This window comes from Larus michahellis, chromosome 5, assembly GCF_964199755.1.
Source record: "Larus michahellis chromosome 5, bLarMic1.1, whole genome shotgun sequence".
In the NCBI taxonomy this organism is placed as follows: domain Eukaryota; kingdom Metazoa; phylum Chordata; class Aves; order Charadriiformes; family Laridae; genus Larus; species Larus michahellis.
This window is the reverse complement of record NC_133900.1, coordinates 72,766,253-72,783,157: the sequence shown is the minus strand read 5'-3', so window position 1 is coordinate 72,783,157 and position 16,905 is coordinate 72,766,253. Positions and strand designations below refer to the sequence as shown.

General features: G+C 43.9%; 1 protein-coding gene across 1 annotated transcript in view; it reads left to right on the top strand.

The window, feature by feature from the left end:
* The first annotated feature begins 1,684 nt into the window (after window positions 1-1,684).
* Window positions 1,685-16,905, top strand: part of KCTD8 (potassium channel tetramerization domain containing 8) — a 98,253-nt gene continuing 83,032 nt past the window's right edge. The window contains exon 1 of the mRNA XM_074587951.1: window positions 1,685-2,582. Within this exon, the coding sequence (XP_074444052.1) occupies window positions 1,739-2,582 (844 nt within the window). The 5' untranslated portion in view covers window positions 1,685-1,738. The remainder of the gene's footprint in view (window positions 2,583-16,905) is intronic.

The window sequence follows — 16,905 nt, the reverse complement described above, 5'->3', positions numbered from 1 at the left end:
GAAGAGGCATGGCAGAAATCTTTCCCGCACTTTTTGTTCTCTGTTACAAGCCCTTTCACTCCCCTGTAATACTTATGTTTGAAGCACAACCTCTCTAGTTCTCCAGGAGTTTTTGCTCAGTCTTTACAACATTTGTCACCCAATGAGTGAGCCACATAAAAGGTAGGAGTTCTCTCTAAACACCGATTTAGGGTTTGTCTATAACAAATGGAGGGAGGAAGGTAGCGCCATAGACTAATTCATCCCATCTTGAAAGAGATGTCTCAGAGAGGTGTGATGAAGTGCTGTAGAGACATCTACGTTACCGCTTTGAAAGTGTGAAGTCTACACCAGCAGTTTAAAGAACGTCATGAAAAGCTTTGGATGACTGGTCGTTGTGATCGCCACGCACTAACGCACTAATGAGGAGGTAACAGACTGCAGCTGTATCTACCTGCGAACTGATTAAGGGTTTAAACCTTAACTTTTAAGGGGTCATAAAAACCAAAGCTAAAGCATTCCCATGCACAAACCACCCAGCACAACAGAGTCACGCTTAGATCTGGCACTGGTAGTCAGAGAAATGTAGCCAGGTTTAGGCCTCAGTTTCTACTGGCAAGAGAATTGTACATCTCCAGTCCAACACATGGGCACAAGTCTGTGCTCTAACACATTCCAGCAGCACAGCCTGAAAGTACACGCATCAGAAATCTGGATGCAGGTGACTTGTGGCTCCGGCTAAAAACAAATAAATAAAAATGTTAAAATCTACTGCTTAAATAAGGTGCAAATTTAGTTGTTTCACGGCCAAGAATCCAGATGCTAATGTGTTACAAATCAAAATCTGTGTCTGGCATCTGGATCCTTATGGCAGATGACTTTCTTTTCTGCTCTGAATCACCCCAGTTCCACCGTCAAACTGGAGAGCCCGTTAAGCTTCTCTGAAAATCAAGAGCCCAGTGTGCTGTGCCCCAGCGAAGCAGCAGGACAGCAAGTACAGCATTTGTGTCCCACCAGGGTCTCTTAGATTTGTACCACCAGCGCAGCTGAACACCGGTTCCTTTTGTGCCCTCAATCAAATCCCCCCCCTTTCCCTCATGATAAAAGCATGCTGTTATTAGGGAAGATGGTGAAAAATGCTGTCACAGGCATCCTGCAGGATGCTACTTTCGGACGGGCGACCATGATTCTGGCACTCTGCGAGTGCCGACCGGCGCGACACTGTGAGGGAGGCAGAGGCAGATTTGGGAGATTTTTAAGGGGGCGAAAAAAATATAAATCCAAAAAAGCCACCCAGCCGAGGCGAGGGGAGGAGCCGGGGCAGGGGTTTGGCTCTTGCCTGGGCCGAGCCTGGCAGCGCTTTGCCAGGTGGCCGCCGGCTCCGGCGAGCGCTCGGCTTTGAGGCCAGCGCGGCTGCGGGCCCCCTCGCCCCCCGCCGCCGGGGCCGGGGGCAGCGCTCGGGGCGGGTCGAGTGGGGTCGGATCGGGGCAGCCCAGCCCGTTCCGTTCCGTCCCGGCCCCTCCCGTCCCGTCCCGCCGCCGGGGCAGCGGGGGGTGCGCGGCGGGGCCGTGCCGGAGGGCGGCGGGAGCGGCGGCTCCGTCCAGGCGCTTCCGGGCGCGGCGGGGGAAGGAGGAGGAGGAGGAGGACTAGGAGGAGGAGGAGAAGGAGGAGGAAGGGTGGGGTGGGTGGAGGGGAGGGAGGGAGGGAGGCCGGCTTTTTTAGGAGGGAGACCCTCCTTCGCGGCCGCCCGCTCGCAGCCATGGCTTTGAAGGAGGCGGGCGGCAGCATCCTGCCCATCAGCGATATGGTGTCGGGGCCGTCGGGCTCGCCGTTCCCCGAAGTGGTGGAGCTGAACGTGGGGGGCCAGGTGTACGTGACGAGGCACTCCACCCTGCTCAGCGTCCCGGACAGCACGCTGGCCACCATGTTCTCCCCATGCCGGGGTGGCCCGGCGGCGACCCGCCAGCTGCCCAGGGACAGCCGGGCGCGCTTCTTCATCGACCGCGACGGCTTCCTCTTCAGGTACGTGCTGGATTACCTGCGGGACAAGCAGCTGGCGCTGCCCGAGCACTTCCCCGAGAAGGAGCGGCTCCTGCGGGAGGCCGAGTACTTCCAGCTGGGCGACCTGGTGAAGCTGCTGTCGCCCAAGGTCACCAAGCAGAGCTCGCTCAACGACGAGGGCTGCCAGAGCGACCTGGAGGACAGCAACTCGCAGGGCAGCAGCGACCGGCTGCAGCGGGCGGCGCTGGACAAGCGCTCGGGCTTCCTCACCGTGGGCTACCGCGGCTCCTACACCACGGTGCGGGACAACCAGGCGGACGCCAAGTTCCGCCGCGTCGCCCGCATCATGGTGTGCGGCAGGATCGCCCTGGCCAAGGAGGTCTTCGGGGAGACGCTCAACGAGAGCCGCGACCCCGACCGCCCCCCCGAGAAGTACACCTCCCGCTTCTACCTCAAGTTCACCTACCTGGAGCAAGCCTTCGACCGGCTCTCCGAGGCGGGCTTCCACATGGTGGCTTGCAACTCCACCGGCACCGCCGCCTTCATCAACCAGTACAGGGACGACAAGATCTGGAGCAGCTACACCGAGTACATCTTCTTCAGTAAGTGCTGCCACCCCCCTCCGCCCGCGTCCCCATCCCCGGGGGGGTGCATGGCGGTGTGCAGTCAAAAGTACATCTGCACCCCCCTGCACTTCCACCCTCGCTGTCCCAAAGCAACATGTAGCTGGAGAGAAATTGGGGGCTGCCCCCTTTACCCCCTCCTTCGGGGCTGTCACCGCCACAGTTCAGATTATATTTGGGGGGGGGGGGGAGGGGGGGAGTGTGGGAAGACACACGATAGGGCTGCCGAATGCCCCGTCCGGAGCGGCTCCCCCACTCCTTGCGGCAATCGGGGGCTGCCCCCCACCTCTTGGTGCCGAATGTGTTTGGGGGGAGAACCAGCCTCCCCCACCTCTTGGTGCCGAGTGTGTTTGGGGGGAGAACCAGCCTCCCCCACCTCTTGGTGCCGAATGTGTTTGGGGGGAGAACCAGCCTCCCCCACCTCTTGGTGCCGAGTGTGTTTGGGGGGAGAACCAGCCTCCCCCACCTTTTGGTGCCGAGTGTTTGGGGGGAAAACCAGCTGCCCCCCCCCCCGTCCCCGCACCGCCTGCCCCGCGTCGGGGTCTCCCGCGGGGACCGGGGCGCTGCGGTGGCGGAGGTGTGGGGGGGCGGTCTCCGCCGCGGAGGGTTGCGGAGCCGCGGTGCGGGGCTGGGAACGGCGGAGCCCCGAGCAAAGCAGATATTTAATATTTTATGGCCGCGTTTCCTTGCCAAGTGAGCGCACTGCGCCTGGGCACCGTCCCCGGGAGGGAAAGGGGCGGCGGGGGCACAGCCAACTTCCCGAGGAGCGAGAAAGAGTCTGGCTCCGAGGTGGGAAAAGAAAAAAAAAAAATGGGGAAAAAAAAAAAAAAGAAAATTAACCGTTCCGTAGCTCCTAAGCAACTTCGCTAGTTGGCTGTGGGTAGCCTTAACTGTTTCAGGTCACTCGCAAATAGGGAAATCGAGCGATGACGAATGAGTTTCAATGTGGCCAAGTATGTAGTGCTATGTAGGGCACTGGCTGGGCAGCGGTGTCGGGTAATGAAACCGCAGCTGGATGGAGAAAACACCAGCCCCTGGTGGAGATTTGCCTTTGAAAGGCAGAGGCAGCCTTAACCATTACAGATGTGTTGGGGAGTCGAGTAAGCCTGTGGGAGAGAGAGGTGTTCTCCGTTCACTTCTCCTGCCTGGTCTGAGGCTTCCTGAAGGCAGGAGAATGCTTTGGTAGAGCATCTGCCTCTGGGGTGAGGTGGGAGATGCAGCTTCTAACTAACTTCACCAGTTGGGCAGCTAAACAGAAGCAACCTGTCTCGCGTGCGAAAGTGGACCTAGGCACGGTTTTTAATAGAGGAGGGAAATGTGAATGGTCTTCTACTCGGAGGAGAAATTCATTAAATAGTTTACATTGCTGTATATTATATAGGTGGTGAGCACCCTTTGCTGAGCAGGCTTAAGTACTTCAAATCAATCTTCAGAACTATATTAGAGCAGTTTTTGAAGATTCATTGCATGACCTATCGCTGGTCATACTTCATTAGGAAATGTAAAACCTCAGCTGTAGAGGAGCTTTACATTCTTCTGGGTGGACTTTTATCGAGTATTTTACATGATTATTAAATCTCCTTTCTGAGAAAAATGGACGTGCTGATTTTCTAATGAGTAGAAATTCCTAATTGTTATTATCAAGACTATGAAATAGTCTATTCTGTTTGCTTAGAAGTAGATTTGTAGGTGCATAACTAGCTGTGTGCATTTGTGATGCTCATAATGTTTTGTGTTATTTTTTTACGTGTGTGTTATGATAAAGTTGCTGTATAGAACAGTGCTGTAATTCAGATCAGTGTTCCAAATTAATCCCTGGTGTAATACCACTGATTTACGTGGAATAATGCCAGGGATGAAGTGGATGTTGTACATCATGATTTTTGTTTTGATCTTTAGTCTTCCAGCTTATGATGTTGTGAAAAGTAAAACAGTTTAATTACTTAAATTGATACACTTAACTGAAAATGTATGTTGTTGCCTAATGTTTTTGGGCATGTTTGAGTTCTTTTTTTTACTTGTGAGTGAAAAAAATGGCTGAGATAAAAGTAGGCTGAAAAGATGAGGAGCATATTTGAATTTTGGTTGCTTGTTATGCATTTAGCAAGCTTTTTGTTTAACAATTTTATAAATCTCTGTAGGATTAGTTAGGTAGATTTTTCTGAAATATAGCAACACGGAGACAGAATTTAAAAATCACTAAAATGGGAAGAGAAACAAGCATAACAATGCTTTAGGTTTTTTTGGTGTTTTTTTTTGTTTGTTTTGTTTTTTCAAACTGACTAAATGTCCAGTTGGAGCAGGCCATTGATGAAACAGTACTTTATTGTTATTATTAAATGCCCTGGATGGATTGGGTGCTTGATGTTGCTTTGCTGGACTGCCGCACAAGAATCCATCGAAGGGAGAGGAAACCTTGGGAGCCTTAGTGGTGGGAAGAGTGGTCAGGGTTACTGGCTGTAGGTTCTCCAACAGCTTTAGCCAGGACCATATTCCTTCCTCACTCACAAACAGAGCTTAATACACAAAGAGAAAGAGCACTCACTTTTCAATTTATTCTTTGCCACGCGTCCCCATGAACCCCAGAAAGAGGGCTGTTTTGGTTAGGAGGTTGCTGATTTCAAGAGCTCTCATGGAGAATGTTCAACCCTGGACCGTGCCTTCCTTACAGGCAAAAATATCAAGACAAAAAACTTTGGGGAGCCTATTCCGGTTTTGGCCAGCACCCGAGACTTAATTTGGTGCTAGCGGAGAAGAAACCTTAGTTTTATGTTCCACTGGAAAAAGCCCTAGCTGCATTTGCATTTGTTATTTGCAGCACGAGCATCTGCAACCAGCCCCTGTATTAGTTGCTGGTCTGTAATTCTGTAGCAGCCACACAAACTTCTCTTTCACCGTTCCTCCTGAGGACTTGTGGACAAATCTGTTTTCTATTAACAGTAGATAGCAATGTGATTGGAAAAAACATGTGAGGATATACACATTCCGTTCATCATTTCCTTAGGTCAGGAGCAGTTGCATGAGTTTCTCATTGAGAGCTACTAAGGAATGTTTGAAGGCCAAAGGTTTAATCTATGGTTTGTGGAACAGATTTCAGGTCTGTTTCTAGTACGCCTCAAACTTCAGTAGGTATTTTGAGGTGAAATGACCATCTGTCACTTTTTAAAAAAAAAAATAGAAATGAGTTCATACTCTTAAAGGTTCCAGCAGATGAAATTCACCTTGGATACTACATATATACTTAATTAACTTATGAATTGCTTAATATCTAGGGGTGGATTAGTTGTTGCAGACTAACTCTGATTGAAGAACCAGAGGTTGTTTGAAACTGCTTACTGGGAAATAATGCTTCAGCCTTTGGCAACGTGTCCTGACAAGTACAGAGACAGACTTTCCTCCTTAGTATGCATAATTCCTATAAAAAACATGAGGTTCTGTGCCCCCAGTGGCGTGCAAGCTATCATGTATGCAATGACAGCTTCATTTGGCTACACAATTACTACACGGCCAGAATTTAACTTTCACCTTGCATTGGTGGCTTAGTTCTGAAAAGTGCTCACAGATCTCTTCCACGTGTCCATTACAAATCCCATTTCTTAATGGTCAGTGAAAGGAGTAAATTTTTATGTGGTAGTGAAAAGGCTCTATCAGAGTGTACCATGGACTTCTCCTTTTTATTCCCCCCCCCCCACCCTGATAACTTGGCCCCATGCTATTGAAGCTCTCACCTTAGCACACGTGAGGATGACTTGTGTCAGCTAACGTGATGTAAAATTCGTATGTAGTTTGGGAAAGAGGCTCAGACTCTTTTCCTGCTTAGTTTCAAGCTGCCGTAGAGGACCCCTGATTAATTACCTGCTGGTGTGTGACAGGTGATGGCCTTCACCGAAGTTGCTTCTAGCTGGAGAGAGGAGCGCAGAAGCCAGGAGACCTTGCTTCACGTGGCTGCAGGCAGTGTAACATACCTCCTGTTAGCCGGTCTCTGTGTGAGGAAAGGCTGCGATTTACATTTTTAAGCTTCTGTTGTTTTTTTTTTTTTTTGTGGTTCACTGTATCTCTCAGTACTGTTGTGTAATGCAGGATTGCCTGTGTGTGCAGGATTGCCTGTGTGTGTTATTCCTTTTTTTTTTTTCTTCTGTAGAATCTAATTGGTCTTAATGGATTTTACATTTAACATCTGCTACGCAATCTGATTTGTGGATGTTGAGAGCATCGTGCTCAGCTGGAAGCTTTCTGTGCTGAACTGATGTGTTTATTGTAAGAAGAATGCAGTAAGATTTAAAGAAAAAACTTTGACATGTATTCTGTTTTGACACCAGTGTTTCACATGTGACAGTTTCTGTTTCTTTGTATCTTGCCTCTGTTTGTAGCAGGTGACATTTGCATGAATTTATGGTGCTTATTTTCCACTTGAAGTCACAGCACTCTGAGATTATATTGGTTGCTGTGGAAATTGTCATAAACAAGTGATAATAATTTTGTAATCAGCGTGGAATAAGCAGTCGGAAGCAATGAACTTTTAGGAACCAAGATGGTATTTTGAAAAAAACCCTCAAACCCCTCAAAACTCAAACAAAACAAAACTCAAACAAAAACACCAAACCCCGCCAAAACCCCCCCCCACAACGACAAAACCCAACAAACGTTGTCTCTGTCTTTGTAATGAAAAGGAGAAGAAAACAGAAGGTGACACTTGATACATGGGGAACAAACGTGTGTAAAATACTTTGAGGTGTTAGTTGCCTTGTGAATGCCACATCCAGTTCAACATCCCACTGGGAGAGCGAGGGGACAGTGGGTTGGCAGATAACCCTAAGCTGCTCTTCTGAGGGCAGAGTGGTACGAGAGCCATCCTGCAGGTGATTTCTGTGACCACGCCAAGCTGCTCTCCATCCACCACTCCGTATTTCGTGGAGTTTTTGCTACGTGGAGTGTGTCTGTGCTATTTTATATGGCACAAACATATCTGAAATGTGCTAGGCTGAGGAGACCAAGACAAAAGTAAACCAAGGGTATTGCCTCTCTGTGGGATGTTAAGGTGAAGTTGGGCAACTTACTTTGAGCCTGAACCAGAGCCTCAAAGATTAGAGTACACATTTTTGGTGGTACAGGCAGACGTGAAGGATTAAATTGGTATCCCAAGCACGATGCAGAAAAGCTGCGGGTTTCTGATGGTATCAGGATCTAGGAACGTTGTTTCTGGTAGGACGACTGAGCAAAGAAAGCCCTTTAAGGAGAGATTCTGTAGGCAGTCCTGTGACTTTGGAAAACTGATGTAAAACTTCAGGATATTCTGCTTTATGATTCCAGCTCAACTCTAATACAGTTTAAAAATAAATAAATAATAGACTACTCTTTATCTTGTCATTCTTCCAAAATACATGTCCCTGAATGTAAAGGGATGAATCAAAGTGTACTGTCATAAATTACTAATATGAGAATATCTTTCTTATGCCACCACTTGACGTAAGGTGTGATAATCTAGACTGCTGAAACTGGTACTCTGATTTTAGTCATCATTTCAACCAGGAGACTCTATTTAAGAATGATCTTAAAATGTGAGATTAAAAAGAAGTTTGAACAAATTTGGCTTTTTAATAAATAAATAATGAAAACAAGCTGCGTTCCTCTACAGCTGGTGTGAAGACACTGCTGCAGTGCAAAACTGTGCCAGGAACCTCTTCATTTTTTCTTGCGCTTCAATAGAAATAAATACACAAAAGTCGATACAATGATTTGTGATCAGATTTTAATCATTTTATCCAGTTCCTGCTCTTATTACAATGAAATTATATTTTTAAGTACTGTAGAGCCATTTTAATATCTGGAGCTGAGGATTGTAACTGTTGTGCAGTATTTTAAAAGTAAAATTATAGATTAACTGAGAAAATCAACTACCCTGGATATTATATACCAGGATCAATACTAGATAAGCAATATGCAGCTGTTATTTCTGATGTTGTGAAATGGAAACACACCAGTGCTGACAATATCCCAGACTTGTACTTCTTATGGATTAACTTGGGAACAAAGTGACAGCACTGGAGAAGCTGACTTGGCTGGATCTGTAATATTTTGCAGGAAAACTGCTTCTTGGTGTCAGATCACTTCATACATTTTCAAGGATTTATGACGGTAGTTGCAGGGAAATGTTTACTTTTCTACAGTAGGATGAGCAAATCATATTTTATTTTTTTTTATTGTCAACATGAACTTCTAGTTATCTGCTGTTCAAGTGCAGAATTTATGTGTACAAAAGTTTTCCTTATACTATTGTTCCAGGCACATGATTTAAAATTAAAACATTACTGCTGATAAAATACATTTTGCAGTATATTCGCTTTCTCAGTGCGATATGTCTGGTATTTCACTGCTGGTTTTCTCCTTTGCAGGAAATACCAAATTTGCTGTAATGTGATGAGGATTTGTGCGGTCAACAAAAATTCACTTAACATTGCACCAAGAGGAAGTCCATTGATTCTCACATTACCGTCTTTCTGCCACAGTTCCACATTTAAACATAGGTCCCCAGAAAAGAAAAACTGCCCAGGCAGCTCTCACAGATGTCAAAAGTAAAATGCTACAGATGTGAGGAGACAAGTGGCAGAAAGACAGCGCCGCCTTCTTGGTCCAGCTGAACATCGGTGTGGCCTGAACAAAGTGACCAGCAGTAATCGGTCATGTTTGGGTGTGTTATCTGTTTAAGGGTGAGATCTTCGAGTACTGTGTCCAGTTTTGGGCCCCTCACCACAAGAAAGACATTGAGGTGCTGGAGCAAGTCCAGAGAAGGGCAACGAAGCTGGTGAGGGATCTGGAGCACAAGTATTATGAGGAGCGGCTGAGGGAGCTGGGGGTGTTCAGCCTGGAGAAAAGGAGGCTGAGGGGAGACCTTATCGCTCTCTACAGCTCCCTGAAAGGAGGGTGTAGCCAGGTGGGGGTCGGTCTCTTCTCCTTAGTAACAAGTGATAGAACAAGAGGAAACGGCCTGGAGTTGCACCAGGGGAGGTTTAGATTGGATATTAGGAAAAATTTTTACACTGAAAGGGTTATTAAGCATTGGAACAGGCTGCCCAGGGAAGTGGCTGAGTCACCGTCCCTGGAGGTATTTAAAAGATGGGTAGCCATAGTGCTTAGTGATATGGTTTAGTGATGGTTTTGTCAGTGTTAGGTTGATGGTTGGACTAGATGATCTGAAAAGTCCTTTCCAACCTAGACAGTTCTGTGATTCTATGATCTTTGGTGAGCCAGATACCTAGAGGAGCAAAGAAGGAAAGCCTGTAAGGTGGTGTGCGCCCATCTCACGCCTCTGGGGTCCTGGACTTCTTGAGAACGGTGTGGTGCCCGGTGTAGCTCACAGACGGTTTAGCATTGCCCTACATTGTCTCAGCAGCTTGGCAGATCCTGGGTGTTGCCGCAGGAGAAGTGAATAGCATGGCCATGGTCTGAATTTTCTGTCTCCAGTTTTGGATTCCTTTACTGCCAGAGTCACATAAGAAGTCTGTTACAGAGTTAAGTTGACCAGGTCATGTCTGCAGGGCTTGTCCACACCATGGACTGATTATTTGGTTGCTGATTATTTGACTTGGTATAATTGTTGAAAAAAGCTGGAGTCACTAGACCAGCGATCATCCTAACCTGGTGAGCAGATGTTATTTTTATATCCAAGGATGATTTTATTTCATTTCTGCTCACGAGATCTTTATTTCTTAAAGCAGGCACTCTCAAATCATGTCTCTTTTATAAACTGAGCCACTGAAAGTCCGCTGGAAAACCATTAAAAAAATTACCAGGCAAATTTCATTTTGCTTTAGCAAATCAAATGCTTCATGATGGATTTCCTGGGGAGGTTGTTCACTCCAGCTTGATAAAACTGCATGTTCTTTTTGAGAAGAGGTAATTTATACTCTACTTAAAACATATATTGACTAAATGTTAGGAGAAAAAAGTGCTATGTCTAAAATGAAATTATCATTATCAGTAGAGTTTAAGTACTTTTCTTTAAATGTTTTGTATGATTTTTATTTTTAAACCAGTAACGGCCATTGCACATTTAGCTTTTGCCTCATGTAAATTCAGGATTATTCAGTGAATTTATTATTTTTCTTTTTTTCTTTGACATAAATGGGATTAATCGTATAAATAGGGACTAACAATGTGTGAAACTCACACTCAAGTCCCATTCACAGCCGCAAGGCAAACCTTCACTGGGACTGAAGCAGCAAGTATTCTTGGGCTAGTCTTTCACATAGAAGTGAAATTTAAACTACAGGAGTGGTTATTTGGTGTCATGACTGTTTCTAGTACACATAATCCTGACAGGAGGTAAGCAGTGATGTTTTGTAATTTTCATGGCACTTGTAGAAACTAATGGCATCCAATTTCAGTTGCATTTTATCAGATTGTGGTAACAAAACTTGTCATGTTTGTTACATTTTGACAGAAGACATATTTAAATTAAAGAGCGCACCTTGCTGCAAGGTGTCGCTCCATTTATATCATCACATCTCTAAATAATTTCAGGACTTTACCACACATATGTAAATATCACAGTGATGTTAATGAGAGTTTCATGGTTTTAGCAACAAGATGAATAGAATGCTTTAAAAACGTTTATGCAAATATTATTTCTTCTTTATGGAATGACTTCTATCTTGATACTGGCTTTCCCAAAGTTGCTCAAAACAGGATTCAAAGATAGGGAGCAGCGTGTTTACCCATTCTTTGCCCTAGGGGGCCTGCCTGGCCATAACTTGCATCAGGACTGCTCTCAGTTACAGCTGGTGCAACGATTCCTTCATCAACATTTTGCAGCTGAGAGTAGCTGGGTCAAAATTCAGTTGTTCCCTTCTCGTTCTCCCCTGAAGGCTAGGGCGGGCTCTGAGCAAAGGAATTGCAGGGACAGGGGCCGCTGCCCCTGGGGAACTGCCACTGCCTCGGGTGGCCGCCACTGCCTCTGGGCTGTCAGGTTTGCTTTCTGCTGCTCGAGTCATGTGTGCCTGACCTGTTTTCTGTTCCAATGACATGCGCTTGGTGAATAAAGAAAACTAGCATGGATTATAGAATAAAAAACAATGGTGCTCCCTTTTGAAGGGAATACTGCAACGCCTTTTAGAAAAAATATTTTTGAATAACTCAATCCAGAGACAACAGCTCAATCGCAAGTGCAAGTACATGCAGCAACAATAACTAATGCGTTGAAGTAGATGTGCTGCACATCCCCTCTGGGGGACAAGGAGTGGGTTGAGAAACTGGAGAGAGAAATCAACACCATCAGTGATTTTTATTAATCAAATAAAATATTGCAGGACTTCACTTAGCATATGCTCAGTCATATTATACATAATACATACAGAAACATTCTCTTTGCATTAGCGCAAAGATACGATTCAGAAATGAAATAAGTCAGTGTATTTTATTTTTTATATAAGCAAACAACAATAGCCTTCAGATGCATTTTTATTGTCTTATCTTCCATCCTTACCGGGTTTTACCCTTTAGTAGTATTAACAAATACTCCCAAAGAGAGATGAGTTGGTGCTCAGGGACTCTTGTCACATTTTGTTGTAAACAGTCTCCTGCAACTTAATAGTGACATTGGTTTATGTTTTGTTGAACATAGATATTTTTAGGCTTTTGTAAGGATTGCAACTATGTTAGTGTATTCAATGGAAGTTATTAAAAGTATGCTATCATTCCAAAGGCTTTTTATCAGTGAATATTTCCTATATGTGTCAGGTATCTGTGAAGCTCTTTATATTTGTTAAATAATAGGAGGAAAAAAGGCCCTGAATTGCATACACATATGATTATATAAGTAAATTGTGTCCAAAACAGGTACTTTCATAACCTCTTACAAACAGTTTAGTTAAACCAGACTTTTTTTCCTGTCTGTTACTCAAATACCCATTAAAACCACCATACCTGCCAGTCACTTCTCACTATTGTTCTCTTCAGCTGTTACTATTTCTGTTGTTAATGCCTACTCTGGCTTTTGAGCTGATCTGAAACAAAGTGGACGCATGGCTACTCTTGCCTTTCCACCTATTTTTGTCTTTTTCCAGTGTTTGGGAATATAAATATCTCTCATACTGTCCTTCTAAAAATACCAAAATACACCCTTATGAAAGTGTGATCGATATTGCTAAAGCTACATTGACTTTAGGGAAAAAAAAAAAAGAACAAAGTAATTCAGCTATTTATGACGCAAGATAGAATGGCACTGTTGTTCAAGTAAGGTTGTGTTGGTCCTCTCCTACTTCCAAAATTTTGGCATCAAATCCCACACCTGCCTTTCCAAGTGATTTACCCATTCGAAGTACTGCTGCTTCAGAGCAGGAACTGTCAGCATCTGTACGGGTAGATAAGCCTTATCATTTTAAAAAGAGTAAACCAAAATTACGTAAGGAATATAACTAAGACCAGCATAATTCTCAGTCCTGCTTCGAATTTTTACTTTCCTAGTACTTGTAAACTTTCATTTTCTCTGTTGGCAATCCCTCAGAAAGCTGTGCATATTTACATGTTTTAGTGTTGTCACAGCTTGCAAACATCTATTTCCAATCATTTTCTATTTCCTATGGAATTTCTTCATACTGTGGGTTTGTCTTTGCAGATGTAATAAATGAATATAAAATTTATAAATATTATAGACAGAGATAGACAAAGTCTATGTGGTTTTGCTACCAGCCCCCAAAAAACATCTGGAGTAACAGATAGCGATATCCTTTGGCTTCAAAATAATCCTGTAATCTTTTAGGATAGAAGGGACGAACTTTTCAGAAATGTTTCAGCTATTCAGTATGTGATATTTTGAGGACTATTGAAATTTTTGAAGTTTTACCTCGTAAGCTGCTAGGTTTATATCTTCCTGTGACTTTTACCTGCCCAGTAGTCCAGCCTCCAGTCATAACAACGCTCGCATTTTTATTCCTGCCCTTTCAATATTTACCTTTTCCACCTTCAGCTGAAGTAGTTTGGTGTCTAAATTGGTGGAATTATGCCCCTAAATAATTGCATCTGTGATCACATTTAATTACAGGAAGAAGAATGCGCTCGCGGTAGAGGAGATTAGGTTAAATGCTGCCTGTCTAATCAGATCCCTGGTGACTGACTTCTGGCAGTGCTTTCTTCCTAAATCCCGTTGCTGTGGATGCAATGAATAAAAGCTGCGTCGCCTGTGCGATTTCCATGTCTTCAGCAGACAGTTTTTGCTTTTCTGATTTGAGGGGTACAACGGGGACTTAGGAGCGAGCCCAAACATCCTTCCTCCCCCGCCAAAAACAGGCGCGGGCCTCATGGTGCCTTTGGCCGGGCCTGGCATGGCGGGGCCCATGGCTGGGCAGGGCTGTGGGGAGATGGAGACAGGCCCTGCTGAGGCCTTGGGGACTGCTGAGGGTGAAATGGCGGCCTGGGCAGGGTGTGGGGACCCCCGGGGGGTCTGTCAGGGACAGTACAGCCTGGAGGTGCCCCCTCTGGGCCTGGTGCCGCGGTGGCCATGTTCGCCAAGGACCCCTGGGCAGGCGCCATAATGACAGGTCAGTGTCAGGGCCTCAAAATGCCAGGGCAGTGCCTGGGGGTGCGGTCGTTTTCCACAATTTCATGAAATTTTGTGACATAAAATACATGAGAAATAACGCCTTGAGTTATATTTATACAGGGAAAGAAAGGGGCTCTTGGTCAAAGACAGGAGTAAGGCAACAGTAGCACCTAATATTTATTCAGTGGCATCTAACTAATATTTATTCAGTGGCATGGCACGCTATTTGTGTTTCTGCACTGTGCTGCTGAAGTGGAATATATTTAATAGTAATCTTCAATTTAATACAGTTAAGCTAAATATTCTTTACATTTGGCAGCAAAATATGGAGGGGGAAAAAAGCACCTGTTATAAGCAGTTGGTAAATTGGAAGAAAACACATTGGAAAAAATTTATTTGCTTTTTGGACAACGTAAAAATGTTGAGTTTTTAATTAATATTTATGGTGCGAGTATATGCAGGCCTTTCTATATTGTCACACTTAAGATGCATAAAAGGTACAAAGGAGCTTGGAGGGTTGCTTAGCAGCACTTTCTGAAAACAGTAATAATATTCTGAAGTTTCAGAGGACGCACTGTTTGTTTTTTTAAATATCTTCATACATGTTTTTGGAATCGGGCTTATCCTCAATCGTCAATAGTGAGGCTGCTAGCAAAAATAGTTATCCTTTTTAATGAACCATATAACGAATCACATTTGAGAATTATATGAGTCCAAAACAGACCTCCAAATCAATGCTTGCGATCTTGAATGTCTTTTTAGAAAACCTGGCCAAGTTCAGTGAGGATTTCTATCTGTACTTTGAGTACTGGGCAAGCACCAGGGGTAGACAAATTTAAGTTTAAGCTGCTGGTTTGGAAAATTTAGTTCTTCTTATCATCTCTGTGACTGGCAGTAAACTGCGCTTGTTTTGCTTCTTCCTTATCCTGTGGTTATATTAGAGGTTTAGGAATACAGAAATTGACATTTTACCCAAGTTCACCTTGATTTCTAGCAGTGGTTAGCAGCTCTCAGTCATTAATTTGCTCAACTAAATCAGTTTACAACAGTGAAAGCAACAGTGGTAAAAGCTATTTACTGTGTTGTCAAGCAGTCATATAGCAAGAGTATTGCAAGTTACTGGATAATTACTGCTGGTTCAGAGTGGGTTGCCACAATTTCTATTCAAGAAGGTATGTGGTGTTGGACTGTGGATCAGTAAATTAAGACTATTAAATGTTACATGTGGTGGCTATATAACACACTCAGCTTTCAAGCTTCTTAATAGATTTACGAGTTCCTTGATAAAAGGAAAAACATTTCCCCCATTAAGGTAGTCAGGTGTTGGAACAGGCTGTGCAGTGATGCTGTGCGCGTTGTGCATCCTTGGAGATTTTTAAGACTCGTCTGGATCAAGCCCAGGTAACCTGGTCTGACCTCACAGCTGACCATGCTTTTGAACAGGGGGTTGGACTAGAAACCTTCTAAATTATCCTGTGCTTCTCTTCTCCGATGTGATTTAACTTGGCATTAGCTATTTGAAATCACTTCTCAGGAACGGAAGAGTAAACTGCAGCAGGTAAGGGAAGTAGATGCTAGAGAGCTGTAAATTCTGATTATTCTGAAAACCACAAGCTTCAAAGCCTTAACTTTATGTTATCTTTTTACTTACTTTTGTATGTGTCCTACTTGTGGTAAGAATTCAAACAAATGCTTTAGGAGGAAGTTTCTTACAGGACTTTCTGGCCCAAATTCAAAACTGCAGAATGTTAAATAGGCCCCAGATAAGAAAATATCTGAAAAAATGTTCAAAATTAATTTTGGATACCACTGTGGTTGTTGATCACATATTGCCTGAAGAAAGAAATATTAAAAATTTAGCAAATCACTATTATTTGAACCTCTTACCATTTTTATAGTCATTCTTTAGGTAGATTCTATCTAAAGGATAGTTTTAAATAGATTCTATTCTGACACAAAGGTGTCAGACCGCCTTGGATTTCTTTGGGTTTTTCCCCATTTTGATACTTTTCATCAGTGTTGAGTTTCCTTAATGTGACACAGTTTTTTGCTGGAGCTTTTCAGGCTCTGTATTTTACCCCCCAGCATAGCTTGAATCACTTTATGTAACAACTGCAAAAATGCTGAACAGAATTTTTTTGTTAGCCTGGAAAACTTAAAAAAAAAAACAACCCATAAAGTAAACATGAACAAAGCTGAATTACTTTTTAGTAATTCATTGCTGAATGAATGCATAACATAATAGCAAGATAGTTAATTATTAGGATATTTAAACAATTTGGGTTTTTTTCTTCTTGAAATTTTATTGTAAGAATGGAACATAAGGTTCCTAGTAACTAGGATTATAGAAAAAATGTTGAGTGTTCCTCTTGCTTTTCCCACATCACTGGAAAGATTGCTGAAGTGGTGTGTCTGGAGACTCTTTTTACTGTTAAAAATTCTCTTATGACAACAAACTAAAACAGAAGTATTGAATTGACACCTAATAGATAAATATACATATATAGTCGTAGAGAAGCAGTGTAATAAAAAGATCTTGAGACAGGTCTTATGTCAGTTGTAGATTGTCAAAACACTTTTGTTGTCAATGAAATTATGTCAGTTATGGCTGGTAATAAGTTTTCTTCTATAAAGTCATTCTCCTGGGCAGGGCATGTGTTGTTAAGGTACAGTATATTTCCATCAGCATTCATGGTGATGGGTGGATCAGGCAGATTGGTACTGATGTCCTTGCTATGAGCTCAGCTACGTACACTTGGAGAAGAT